This window comes from Bacillus rossius, chromosome 5 (assembly GCF_032445375.1).
Source record: "Bacillus rossius redtenbacheri isolate Brsri chromosome 5, Brsri_v3, whole genome shotgun sequence".
Lineage (NCBI taxonomy): Eukaryota > Metazoa > Arthropoda > Insecta > Phasmatodea > Bacillidae > Bacillus > Bacillus rossius.
Genome location: NC_086333.1, coordinates 56,563,676 through 56,578,421, shown reverse-complemented (window position 1 = coordinate 56,578,421; position 14,746 = coordinate 56,563,676). Strand labels below are relative to the sequence as shown.

The 14,746-nt window shown below is 38.5% G+C and overlaps 1 protein-coding gene across 1 annotated transcript in view; it reads right to left on the bottom strand.

Moving 5' to 3' along the window:
* The window catches only part of LOC134532379 (protein takeout-like), a 35,006-nt gene extending 28,592 nt beyond the window's left edge, over positions 1 to 6,414 (bottom strand). The window contains exon 1 of the mRNA XM_063368816.1: positions 6,261 to 6,414. Coding sequence (XP_063224886.1) covers positions 6,261 to 6,354 — 94 coding nt within the window. The 5' untranslated portion in view covers positions 6,355 to 6,414. The remainder of the gene's footprint in view (positions 1 to 6,260) is intronic.
* Between the last annotated feature and the right edge of the window lie 8,332 nt (positions 6,415 to 14,746).

Sequence of the window (14,746 nt, the reverse complement as noted above, 5' to 3'; positions counted from 1 at the left end):
TAAACATATTTTTATGGTAAGGGGGGATCTAGCCCGCGAAGCGTAATCCATTAGGAACGGGACAAGAAATGAGTAAAACTAAAAAAAAACTACGTATTAAAAGTAGAAACTAACGGACATAGAAAAGGACTAGATACAGTGTATAAATTACCTATGAATTGTTTTTTGTAATGTATAACCTAAATACATTGGAACTCGATTATCTGTGTTCTTCGCTTATCCGTTTTGACCTTCCCCCCCGTTAGCCCGGTTAGTCAAGGTTCTACTGTACTTGTCTTATGCTTGTGTGGTGCCAGCCTGTTGTGGACTATGTCTGTTGGCCGGCGCTTGATAGATGTGTAAGTAAATATAAAAATAAGTAAATATTGTGGGCTTAGTGGAAAAAGTTGGTAAGTCCACTTTTTTGTGAAAATGAGTTAACTTCACAGATGAAGTTGTAAGGGCAATATCTTCGCCAAGAAAACGTTTGGAAGAAGTCCTAATAATGAATGATTGTGGAATTTTTCTTCTATCTTTATTTCGGCAAGTCCATTATAACGCTATTCTAGGCAAGCAAAACTTGGTAAGTGAACTAACAGTCTTTTTCTAGAAATTGAACTTACCGACTTTTTCCACTAAGCCCACGATATACCATTCAAGTGCGCTCCCGCAGTTCAACAGCGGACAGGCGAGAATCGAAGCGGAGCAGGGTGTGTGTGTGTGTGGGGGAGGGGGGGGGGGGTGCGATCGAAACACGAAGTTCGTCCGCGGGTGTTCTCAGTACGGCTGAGCGCTGCTGCAGGGGTCAGTGACCTAGCGCAGCGAGGACTACCCTCGACTTGGCCTCTTCTTCGCCTCGCTTCTCTGGACTGACGCGCCTTCCTCTTGTGCCAGTACGGGAAGCCTTCTTTTCACAGACGAGAGAACCAAACGCCCGATCGTGCATCTTCGGGCTTTTTTTTTTTTTGGTTCATTGTAACTCATGATAACTAATGGTCGATTAGGTTAGGTTAGCTACATTATAAATACTTTAAAACATTGTGGACAGTTGATTTGGTTAGGATAGCTACATTAAAGATCCATGTAAACGAAAAAGCGAGCATGAACTTCGGGGAACTTCGGGTGTGGCTCTCTCGTCTGTGAAATGAAGACTTCCCGTGCCCGTACCACGATGGCGCTGCACTGTATCTCTTTATATCATTTTTTTTTTTTTGCAAATTGAACAGAAATGTTCACGTAAAATTACAGAAGATATTTGTACTCCAGTACATTCACGTGAAAACAACTGCATCACTACAAAAAAAAAGCGTTCGCAGTAATAATAGGTTCGCATTCTAGCCTAGAGAATTTTATGAATTATGTTGTGCCGGTACCTCCGATAGCAGTTATTTGTAAACCGTTCCCTGAATATCTAGCTACAAATAACTGACCCCGTTAATAATCATAATGAAAAATTAAAGTGAAATTATTCAATATTCAATCAAATTATAACATTATGACAATTTTTTGCAAGAAATACTCAGTATTCTCTCGGAAAATGTATTTCATATATGCAAAAGAACAAATTTATAATATATTTTTTGTAGTATTACAAAGATTTATTGGCTATTACTTTCCAAATGAATCGTTTGTAAAAACACAGAATTTTTTTTAAATGTGTACGGACGTGATGAGACTATGGGCGTGGCCAAGAATTGTTCGTGAAAGGGCGGGGAGGGGGGGGGGGAGGGCGATATCATTTACAAGAATATATTTTGTAAATATGTATTTCTGATAGTCTGAGGGTTATGGGTTACCTACCCTGGAAATTAAAAAAAAAAACGAAACTTTGGAATCTTTTTTAAAGCTTACTGATGAGCTTTCAGCGCGCTGTCAAAACCTGAAATTATTAGATAAGAATATTTACTTAGAGAAAGGTAGATTCTTACGTTATATACCACTGCTAATGATTTAATGTCCTAATGCGTGTTTAAAGACACGATTAATCTCATTTTTCATAGTCAAAATGCCAAAAATGAGGACATACTTACTTGAGCCATAATAAGCCAATTTATGAATATCGTTATTATTGGAAAAAAATCTGTATTTAGATGAGGGATATGCCCTTCCCCCCCCCCCCATCATGCCTGTCCAACACTACGCCAATGATTGCGACTCATAATATCGCGTTGTGTGAACACACGTTTTCCGCCCGAGCTTCAAAATAAAAATTAAAAATTATCTAAAACTTGTTTATGGACATTATATATGAAGTACACATATGACAGTTATCAACGTTTACACACTTAATTTCTTTTTAAATCTACATGACTGAAACATAATGTTTAATAAATATTAATTAAAGATCATTTGGAGAAAAAAAATACTACATGTGAACGCATTTATAATATTTTATAATAAATATATAAGCAAAGCCTTTTAAAATGGGTTTACGAATAATAGTATTAACAATGCACCAGACTAACCAACATTAAAACAATAAAACCTACCGACACGCATTTCAGGAACGTCGTGCCTACGACACGACGGGATGGAAAAAATAGAAAATCTTTCTAATTGAAAAGTCCGTCGCACCCACGAATTTCACCGCACCGAAGTCACAAGTGTGTCAAGCGTGATTTTTTTTACTCTCCGCTTACTTATTTTTATAATATCGGGTTTTGGTTATGCCAGCATCGCACTGTAGCTTCGTGCATTTTCTGCTAACGGGAAGTTTGGAACGAATAAATTAAGTGTTTAAAGTACCGACGACATCTAGGTCGCTAGAAGTGAAATTGTGAACTGGAGAAGCAAATGAGGAAAAAAATTGTTGGCGAGGGGAGAGGACCAACCACCTCGAAAAGAAAAAACACTTTAATTTTACGGCAACATCCGTCACTTTTCTCCTCTGGCAAAAATTCTGGAACTAACTCAGCTGGAAATCTGACTCGCCGCGGCATAACGGAGATATGCTTTCGTCACATAATCACCTCAAACATATCTCTCACGACTGAATAACCTGCAGGATTCTAACAAAGAACTTGGCACCGGAAGATACGTATACGACACTAGAAAACCACGTGCTAACAAAATAACTCGTGATAACTCGGTTCTGGTTGGAGAGGCATTGCAGTATTCCCACGCAAGCCGAGGGAGGGTTCTTTTGTCTGCCACTTGCTGAGGTCAAGAAGCCTCAATATTACGATCATGGTAAAAACTATGTTTCCCTCCCGCGAGTAGATGGAAACACAGCTGAGGAAACTTGAGGTTCCATAGTGTTCCATGTCTAATACGATTTTGTATTTTAATTTTATATATTAACAATTTTCCAGCATTATCACCTTTAATATAATATTGAAATTGATAGGGTACAAGAAGAGACCAACAAAGGGGACGGAACTTGCAGGGAGACGGTAGCCCTGTGCGAGGACTCAATGCTTTGGTACGTGAAGGCAGAGGCTCCTTTATAAATTGTATCGCATAATTTTGTCACCCACAGAACTGATCACCACCGCGTCGAGAAATTGCTTACATATTTTTTAAACTTTACTTGCAGCTTTATTTCACGTTTTTGTTGTCTTTCTGCACTTGTTATTTCCACCCCTTGCAGTAATGTTTTTTTTTATCAAAAATTGTTTCAGACAATAGTTTTTGATAAAATTTATAAGATTTACAAACATGTAGAACGGATTTGATAGTTTACCTTCTAAAGGAGTTGGATTTTTTTTTTTAAATTCTACCCTTCATATATTCAACCCCTTGCAGCAATGGTTGGTCTAATCAAAAATTGAGATAAAACTTTTAAAATTTACAGAAAATTTGAAGGAATTTGATAGTGTGCCTACGAAGGGAGTTAAGATTATTTTGTCCTCCAAACCATGTTTATTTCACCCCATGCAACAATGGCTCGTCTAATCAAAAATTATTTTAGACAAAAAATTAGAATTAAAATTATAAGACTAATAAACAAATTGAACGGATTTGATAGTGTCCCTACTAAAGGAGTTATGATTTTTTTACAGCAACAATTCGTCTAATCAAAAATAGTTTCAGACAAAAGTTTTAGATACAAATTTTAAGATTAACATACAATTTGTAATAATTCGATATTTTGCCTACGAAGGGAGCTATGTTTAATTTTTTGTTCTCCAACCCTTGTTTCTTCAAAATCTTTCAGTTATGTATGGTCGTATCAAAAACCTTTTCAGACGATGATTTTGGTATAACGCTTACCAATTATATTACGTTCAAACGTATGTGGTATTTCTCATACTATGAGAATTAAACAGATTTTCCTGTTTTTTAAAAAAACCTTCCCCATGTCTACCATTTAACCATTCTAGTAACCATTCTTTTAGTATGTACTAGCTGTGTGACCGATGGGATTTTCCAAACTTTCATTCCATATACAACCCCCATAGAGGATCAATTAAAAACTAATCCTTTTTAGTACGTTATATATGGAACCATTGTGCAAACATCATGATTCTAGATCAACCAGTTTTAGCTGTGCGTTGTCTGTCAAGTCAGTCTGTGTGCACGATGGAATTTCCAAAACTATCATTCCCTATATAATCCCCCATTTAGGGAATGAATTTTCAAAAAGTCATTTTATATTAGGTTGTATAAAGAACTCTTATGATATATGTCATGCTTGTAGACACATTGGTTCAAGCCGACATGTAATTTAGGTTCACACCTCATAGAATTCATTCACCTCATTCATTTCCAATCGCGGCATGTTACTGGTGAGCGCACGGCTAGGTCGAGAGGTTGAGGAGACCCATCCCAACTTCGGCCCCACCGACCCGCCCCCAGCTCCGCCGTAACCCCCCAGACCACCTACAGAGCTAGCCCCCTCTGCTGGATCTGAGTAGAACCGTCACGGAACCATACCTCTCACATCCCTGGGACCCCTCGGTCACTCAGTTGCTCGTGATCCAGCCGAGGCCTATCCAACCTCTACTAGCTCAGCAGGCTAGTACCCGAGCTTAAGCAGCTCAACACTTCCACTCGTCAACAGGGTGGGGACCCATCGGAGTGTTTTCCAAGCATAGGAGGACAACTACCAGCACGTTTCCTACTCCAATCCTGATCCTGAGCCATTAGAGGAAACCTCAGCAGGGAACAATCAGAGTAAAGGATCAGTCCCATGGCACCCTTCATTTTCAGGTATAGTGCTTTCCCGGGCAGCATTACGGCGGCCGAGTCCCCCCGGATCAGGACATGGATGTCCTTGGGTACTTCAATATAAGCGTGTCTCCCACCCTATGTTTACAGCTGTGCCAAAGCCCGGGTAGGTAAGGTAACACCAGACCAAAGACTGCCTTAATTACCGACTCTTAGACTATCCTCCGCCCAAACGGTTATAGCCTTGCCAGAACCCGGATACCCTTACCAGGAGAACACCTCCGCCACGCTACCACCCTTCTCTGTTTCATATTCATCATGAATTCTACACATTGAATCCGATGCTTTGATACACCACCTAGAGTTTGGTGGTCCAAAACCCCCCAGTGGGCTTTTTGCAGGAGAAAGGCGTAGTCACCTGCCCACAGCTTACTAATCCACCAGAATTCCCATTCCGACACACCGAGGAAGTCAGAGGAGTGGGCACCCCCGGCATATCCCATATTTGTTTAAACACCGGCGTCACGAGAAGGCTATGGGTTGCCGTAAGCGGGAGAGGCTATGCATCCTGACGAGAGCTACGCTCAGATACTAGAGCCAACTACAGCTCCGACACGTCATAGCTCTGCTCTTTATCCCCCAGTGGTCCTCAAGGAACCCCAAGGGACTCAGGAACCTTAAGAGGCCACTCCAGTGCTTCAGGGGCACTACGCAACCCGCGTTAACATCATAAGGTTCAATGCTATTTTCATTTTGCTTATAACTAATTAACTAATATAGATTTCGAAATGATGCTTGCTTGATATGTAAGACAACGATACTCTTATCAAAGCCCCTTTCTTCAAAAACGTGCATAAATTATGGTTTTATACTAATCTTTACTAATATGCATAAGTGTATTGTCTAGGTTTGAACCATAATTTATGCACCTTTTTGAAGAGAGGGGCTTTGATAAGAGCATCGTTGTCTTACATATCAAGCAAGCATCATTTCGAAATCTATATTAGTCAATTAGTTATAAGCAAAATGAAAATAGCATTGAATTTTATGAGGTTAACGCGGGTTGCGTAGTGCCCCTGAAACACTGGAGTGGCCTCTTAAGCCAGCGGTTCAAGCCGACAGCGGGCCAGGTGTTGGAGTGGGGGAGGCGCGCGCCGGCGAGATGTACTCACGCCTGCTCTCCAGCAGCACGGACTGGTCCAGCGACGCCGCGGCCAGCAGCGCCACCGGCAGCAGGGCCATCTGCAGAGCCGCCTTCGCCGCCATGGCCCGCGCTCGACTGTGTTCCTCGCGGTCTGTGCTTTCCTCCGACTGCCGACCAGTCGCTCTCGCGCCGGGCGGTGAAAGCTCGGGTTGTTTTATCCGAACACGTCTTATTCGCGCGCGGCCCGCGTGGGGTTCGGGGAGGGGGTGGCACGAGGGGGAAAAAGAGGGGGTGATTCACCTCGCCCTCCCCTCCAAAACAAAACTCTCCACCCATCACTTTCCGAGAACATCGTGATAAGGAAAAGAATACTGAGGGGGGTTTCTTTGTTTTCCCACTTCGTGAGGGCTTCCAAGCAGTGTCACCAACTGCTCAACACGTACTAAAACAAATAATTATCTTTGATATGTCACATTAAAAAAAGGGGGGGTAAGAAGATTAAATACATTTTTTTTGTCATAACAATTTTTTTTTCACAGTTTCTAACAAAAAATTGAATATATTTTTAAGACAAAGAAATCACGAAAAATTTATTTTAATGATTATTATTAAATGAAAGTTTATTATCACTATCGAAATTTCGTTGGATTACACTCTATGCTCTAAATAAGTAAAATATCCAGTGATAACAAATTTGTTATGACCTTACAATCCATTGAAGACAAAATGTCTTCTAATGGTTTTCCTCGAAATGTTTTCATAAAACGATTGTGTCACGAATGTAACAATTTACAATAAAACATCAGTTTTAAAGCATTTTTTGTACATCTCCACCATTAATGTTATCAGTATTCGATTCAATTTTAAATCATTTTTTGGTTTTCGTGTTTTACTTAATGCCACAATAATCAGAAATTGGCATTCTGACATTTCAGTCTGTTGCTGTCAATGAGGACGAAGTTACATTTAAAAGAGTCTTTTTCGAAGAGTGAGAATACACTCCTTTTTAAGAATACATCTCGACTCACAATGATACATTGCGTACGTCCGCGACCGTCCGTCAACAAGCTGCTCGTCCGTCATTACATTTTTCTACTTGTATACTGCCAACAACTATTAAGGCTTATATTTTTGAGGGAATTTATATTGTAAAAGATTACCAGTCTGGCGATATTGTACGCTAAAAACGTATTAATGATAAAACAAACTTTAAAATATTTATTTAAAAGTGTTTTTGAGTTACTGTGCATTATTAATTACTTTTGTGTCTCAGAAAATTTTTGTTTCACACATCAAACTTAATACGTGTTCATAAAAAAAGGTTAATAAACATGTTACGGAAACAGCTCAACAAATAAACAAACTAAATACCTTTTAAAATTAATACTTTCTTTCAGACATTTTTGAGGTTATAAATTTCATCCGTCCGTCCATCGAAAGTTAAAGCTTTGGTAAGGTTTTGACGGACGGACGAACGGACAGACGGACGGATGGGAAGGAACATTGTGAATCCAGCTTACCATTTCACGATGGACGTGTCAAACTTAAAATACAGAAATTGAACTCGGTTATTAACTATTAAATACTGATTCCAGTGCACTCATTGCTCATGGACGATAATAAGCCAGTGACTGAAATGTATGAGCACCGAGTCGGCATACAGGTGGTTTGGAGTCCACTATAATATTTGGAGACAAACAAAACGAGGGAGGGGGGTTGAGTGTCTTGTTTCGTAATCCATGCTTTATCATATTATTGCTGCATTTTTCTCTTCATCTAATGACTCGTGTGCTTCGCGCAGATGATGTAGTTTAGTAACTAAATCTTTAAAGAGTATAAATACCAACAGCCAAACGGTTAAAAATCTTTCACACAAATGTTTTTTTAACATATATATTTTTCTTCCTTTTTCCCTCCCTCCCTTTGTTCGGAGGTACTGGCGCCATAAGCCTCAGCAACATAAAAATAAATTATCTTTACTTTTACTACAAGAAATATATTGTAACTTTTACAACACATGGCTATGGTTATTTTTGCATATGTACATAAAATACGTTTTTTTTTCGAGATTATAGTGAGTATTCATTACAAAAATTTATGCATCATTTTATATTTTAATGGTTGTTAGATTCAAGTATATATATATTTTAAACCATGGAAAAGATAATTAAATATTCCATACTTGGGCTTTATTTGGTTTCATTATCCTTAGTAATGTGCGCAGTTAATGCTGTAAAGCTGTTGAGAAAACGGTTTACAACTAATTTTAACTATTGGAGGCACTGGGAAAACACAAAAGAATCCGAACCCGGTATTACTGAGAACACTACTTTGTAGCGACACCGTTGTTTTCATGTAAATGTACAAAACTGACAAAATAAAAAAATCTGTAAATTTTACGTGAACACGTCTGTTAAATTTCACCGTGGAACCTTTTTTGTTTAAAAACTGAGGTTGGCGAGACTGCAGTGCTGAAATAAATAAATAAAACAACACCAACCTCGACTTGATGTAGGCTTTTGGACATACGCCATTGCTATGCTCATGTATGCCTGTAGAAGAAAACTGCAAAAAAAAAAAAAAAAAAAAAAAAACAAATGACAAAAACACAAATTAAGCAAAAAAAAATTGCTGTTGTCAGGATATAAACACCACACAATACTCCACAACAGGAATATGGTCAACAAACAAAGAAAAGAAAAAAAGAAAAAAATGGTCTAACAATTGCCAAAAGCCTACATAAAGTCATGCACTCCCATTGCACAAATCTTCCAAAGATAACATCAACCTCGTGGTCCTCGTCGGCTTCGGACGCGAGGTGCGCATCCCAAGATGGCTTCCCTCCGGACGCCGGGGCCACGGCTGGCGCAACCCGTGCCCGCGCCGAGAGACCGCCATCACCGTCGGCGTAACTCCTCCAGTCGCGTGACCGGCATGGGGACGGCGTCGTTGGCGCGTCGGCCCACCGAGTGTGTTCGAACACACTCCACGAGCTACCATTGAAATTAAACACCCAGATCTCCCCAACACAAACTAGCACCCTCAATTCCGCTCAGAGTCTGAGCTACAAGCACACGCTTACTAAAAAATCAGCCGTGTGCCTGATGAATTACCAAAAAAAAAAAACGCTGGTACAAATGACTTTTATTTATAAACAGTTGCCCAAACACACATTTTACATATTTATAACTTCAGATACGCCAGACTTCCATACACACTTTCATCACCAATTAAATCCCATTTTGAGGGGATGAATTAAAATATCCTTTCTTAGTGCTTACAGTTGTTACATAAGGAACTCCTATGCAAAATTTTATGCTTCCAGACCTACCAATTTTAAGCTGGGCGTTTGTCTGTCGGTTAGTCAGAATGAGAGTTTTATTGAGTGTATATGTATATGTGAATTACAAGGATTACAGTCGCTGTTATAAGCGAGTTAAAATGTCTATTTTATGTATACGCTACTTCTGGCTTACGCTCTGTGCCATAGAAAAATTTAAACAATAGTCAAAAAATATGAATACATAAAACACACAGATAACAAGACATAACTAGGCCATGTCAAATATTAAATGCATAGACAGCACAGAGAATTCCATGTGTTGAACACATATTAACCCTTATTTCCAGTGTCCGCTATCAGTCTAATTTTTTTCTGTTAACAGGTTTCAGTTCCCAAAACGCCGCAACTCTCTTGGTGTAGGAAGACTCCTTGTGTTGTGCGGATGTCTGTTTACTGACGTCATTGGGCTCCTCTGTTTGTCGCTGTTACCCAAGGTTGTTGTTTTATCCCCTGTGTTAGCTGTTCTTGTGGCAACTGTGTTTGTCGTTGTTAGCCCACACAGAAAAATATTTTGTGTATTTTTATAAAAATATCCTTTGGAAACCAGTTACTAATAAATAGTTTATAATCCACGGTGTTCGTCTGAGCTATTGTTATTTTTTTTTCATGACTCAATTCCTTTCGCGGAATTCTTAAGCTGTCCAATTTTGAAGTTTGAGTGTGTTCGTCTGTGCTGTCGTCGTTGTGTTTTCCATAATATATGTTTAGGTCCATTGTTGGGCTTATCTGTTTGACATCAGCTGATTTAGGCTTGTACTTTATGTTTTGGTTTAATGATTTCTTTTCACATGACAAACAATGCAAAACTGAAATGACTTATGTTACAGAAATTGCATTAAATAAAAAATTCCCCATTGCTTGAATCATTTAAAGAACGTATCATCGTAGCGTAACAAAAACGTGCAACGCTTGGTAGTTGAGGTGCTCGCTTGCGGAGATAGATGGTAGTAACCAAAAAAAGTAGCAAGACAGACAAGTGTAGGACTATTTGAAGGTTTCGCCGTTGTTACGTTTTTTGACGTGACAACGTCTAATAAATCGATGAACGCCGGCTGCACGCACGAAAAAAGATGACTCAATGTCCCGTTACGCACATTGTCCTGTTACGCTGTGTCCCGTTACGATTTGTCCCGTTACTATTTGTCCTGTTGCGCTAATTCTACGCTTGCGCCGTATCTATCTCTCTTCCACTCGATTGGAACAACCATAGATTTGACTTTTTCGAGGCACATTAAACTTGAAACACTCCCATTCGTTTCCTACTTTTCCTATCATCGTCCTATCCTTAACAGAATAACACAGATTGGAAGAAGTTAAATAGCAAACATGTATAAACGTTATAGTTAAAATAATCTCTTCGTTAAAGCAATAAACATATTTTATTTAATGAGTGCAAATAAAAGTACATTTATCAATTAATTTGTAGATTTCATTTCACTCATTCTTTGTATCCATACAAAATAGTGGTAACTCAATAAAAATGATTATATTTTATTCATAAAAGTATGCAATCATTTCATCAATGTTTTGTTATGACGTTGTCACGTTAAACTATCGTCCGTAAACCGACTTTACAGATAACCAAATTTTTACACATACAATCATGAACCTCCCTTGTGTGCTTTGTGATTGGGTTTTAACTTCCAGGTGGGTTGTTGAGATGTGAAGTTGCGTGGCGGTAGCGGGCCCCCAGGCTCGGCGTGCGCGGATGACGCAAGCAACACGGACCCCTGAGCGGAGACGCTCTGTCTGTCTCGAGCCGCAGGCGCGCGCAATGCGGAATCGTGGTTCCTCGTCGCGACGACACGGGGAGGAAAGGGGGGGAGGGAAGAGACTCCATCACGATGCACGCACTTCTCCGGTAACCTTCCCGCTTCCTGCTTCGTCACGGGCAGCTACACTCTGTTCGAGATAAGGCGAGACTTCGTTATTATTATTATTTTTTTTAAATGTTTAATTTTTGACATGAACTGCAGATGATGTGTTTTGGGATTGTCCGGAAGAAGAGAAACGTGAGTTGAGTTTTTTTTTTGAACCTCATTAGCGCGCACTTTCGCAGTAAGTCATTTACGGAACTCATCCCACGCGAATCGGAAGCTTTCTCCGAGTCGAGTAGCTACACCTTGTTCAAGAAAATGTGAGACTTGGAAAAAAATTCAGACTACGACAACTGAATATTTTACATGAAATAAAAATAAAATCATTATTTTCACATGTCTGGCTGGTCAGTTTTAGTCTTCGTCATTAAACTTACTCAAATTTGACGGTTTTCAACAGTGTTTGTTTGTAACTTAAAAGGTTTGTAATTTTGTGCTAATGAAACACCATGTGTTGCTTCGAAAGTAGCCTTAATAAAAATAAGTTGGAAAATGGTTGGATTTTGAATATGTTACTGAACACTGTCTTTACTTTACGAATCTTATGTTTGATTTTTTTATTTATGTAATGATACCCAGCTATTTTAATTCCTCCTGTGCTTGTGTTGTACGTTGCGTTAAGATACCCAGCTGAAAAAAAATATCGAAGGCTCGCTTTATGCACATGTAAAAATATTAATCACCTTGTCTTGAGCACAGTGTAATTATTCCACTTTAAGTTAAGCGTTGTCAATTGGCCTGTGCTGAATTCAGTACATTACCTCGTGTCATAATTTCTGACGAATAAGGAAGTTTCGCAACCCGAAGCAGGGGGCATAAACACCCACGTCACGTCAGTCTGATTCCCGGGAATCTGACGCATCAATTGCATCGCCAAAAGGAAGAATCAAAGAAGCTTTAGGGGGTGGTGGATGTGGTGTAGGGGATGTAGGAAGTGTTCCTCTTTACTCCTCCATCCAAAGTGATTATTAAAGTTATAGAATTAAATATATTTAAATTCCGGAATTAGACATCGCACAAAATATCACTCAATCTCTCTGCCAGATGCAAGCGTTGCTCCTTTAATTCAAATAAGGTTTTTTTTTTAAAAAAAAAATGGTTGTCTGTAAAGTCGGTTTACGGACGATAGTTTAACGTGGCAACGTCGCAACAAAACATTGATGAAATGATTGATCCAGAAGAAAAAGAAATATCATATTCGGCCTGAGACTGAGCCGTAATAGGTTTTTGCAACCAAACCATTTAGGCATTAAAAATATGATATTCTTTGAGGAAGAATTTTTTTTTAATTTTTCAATCTTTTGCATGATAAAATCTACCTCTGCATACTTTTATCAATAAAATTTAATCATTTTTATTGAATTATCACTATTTTGTATGTATACAAAGGAGTGAAATGAAATGTGCAATTGAATTAATAAATTTACTTTTATATGCATTCATTAATTCAAATATATTTATTACTTTAGAAATGTTGCGTGCGCCATATTTATTTTTACAAGTACAAAATAACTTCGCAGTTGCCGGGTTTCGAACTGACGACCTTTAGTTTAAGAGTTAGGTACGCTATCCACACGCCCACGAGGCCATACTAAAGTATTATATTTTCAAACGTTGTATATATATTTATAAAAACTTTGTTCACGGTAGGGGTATAATATTAACACGATTTTATAACAAATACGCATCTCAAATACACCAAACTTATTTATAATGTGTTACCATAGTTTTTAAAACATTGTGCAAAAGATCCCGGGTGTAATTTGAATTATTATGTGTAACTGTAAAACACCATTGTCGGTTCAAAACGTATTTGAATTTTCAACATTACTTTTAAATAACCGTATTGATTGTGCTGAAAATTGGTGGACGATCGTTAAATTACATAATATTAATAATTCAAACGACGAAAATATTATTGAAAAGTCAAATCGATGGTTGTTCCAATCGAGTGGAAGAGAGATGCCACGCATGCGTACAATGAGCATGAAGAGAGATGCCACGCATGCGTACAATGAGCAAACAGAACACATCCGTAGTGGGACATTCGTAGTGGGATACTTTGTCGTGCGTACAGCCGGCGTTTAATCGATTTATTAGACGTTGTCACGTCAAAAAATCAACTTTCTTCGATATGAAATGGCCAAATGCTGAATAACACAAACATTAGACATACAACCAACTGGAGTCAAACTGTTTGCAGTGATTGATGGAATCAGTAACTAGTCTCAAATGCGACAGTTCCTAAAATGAGATATTGTAGAACCCTTTTCCCAACTGTCACTTGCAGAGCAACAGATGATAATTGTTAACGGAGACTAACAACAACATGCAGTTCCTTGCAAACTCTGTCGACAGGACAACAATGGTAAATGAATACGTAGGCCACTGGCACTACTTTTGAGAACTGTCAAATTTGAGACAAGTTACATGAGACAAGACTATAGCTTCTAAGTTTGTGGTTTTTACAGTCTAAATTCTTTATTTTTTTTCCAAAATACGTATAATTCACAGGGTTTATTAAAAAGTTTAAGTCTTGTTCTTCTATCTTATTATTTGACAAAAAGCAATTAACACCATTTATTTATAACTAGAGCAGCATTTTGTTTTCTATCTATGAAACATTCGTAACACATTGTCATGTTTATTTGTAATTTTTATTGTTATTCCTTTTAAAAGTAGAATTTAAAATTGATAGGTAATTATTAATTTTATGCTACACAGTGTTATGAGTTATTTGTGTTTAGTTTACTTTTCTTTAAGAGATACTATATATTATGTTTTCTACTAATTGAAGTATTTACTTTGTTTTTAATTCTTGAAGAGACAGCGGTGGACCGTTGGAGTGTAAAACATAAGTAGTCTTATAGGATATTGGAGAAGTATCCAAATTGGTGATCTACAATCCCGAAAAAAGTTCAAATATTAATGAAACTGTTAAATTCGCATATTTACTTATATACGATACGTACATGCGAATTTTAACATCTGCACATATTCGTGAAAAACTAATATTTTATGTGTTTATTCTAATTCTCCAACTTTCGAATGTGAACGCGACTGCAAACACGCATTAATTTATTTGAAACATTCACATACTTTCGAATACACTGTGTGGTGTTCGCACCGGCGAACGCAAACATGCCCATCACTTGGCCACACTTGGCGCGGCTTTCCACCGGCAGTAGTTGCGCAACTGTTACAGCAAACATCCGGCGGCGGGACGAAGGAGTGGAACGAGAACTCCTAGCGGGGTAGGCACGCCCGCCTCGCCGCCGTCCGGCGCCAGTTGCG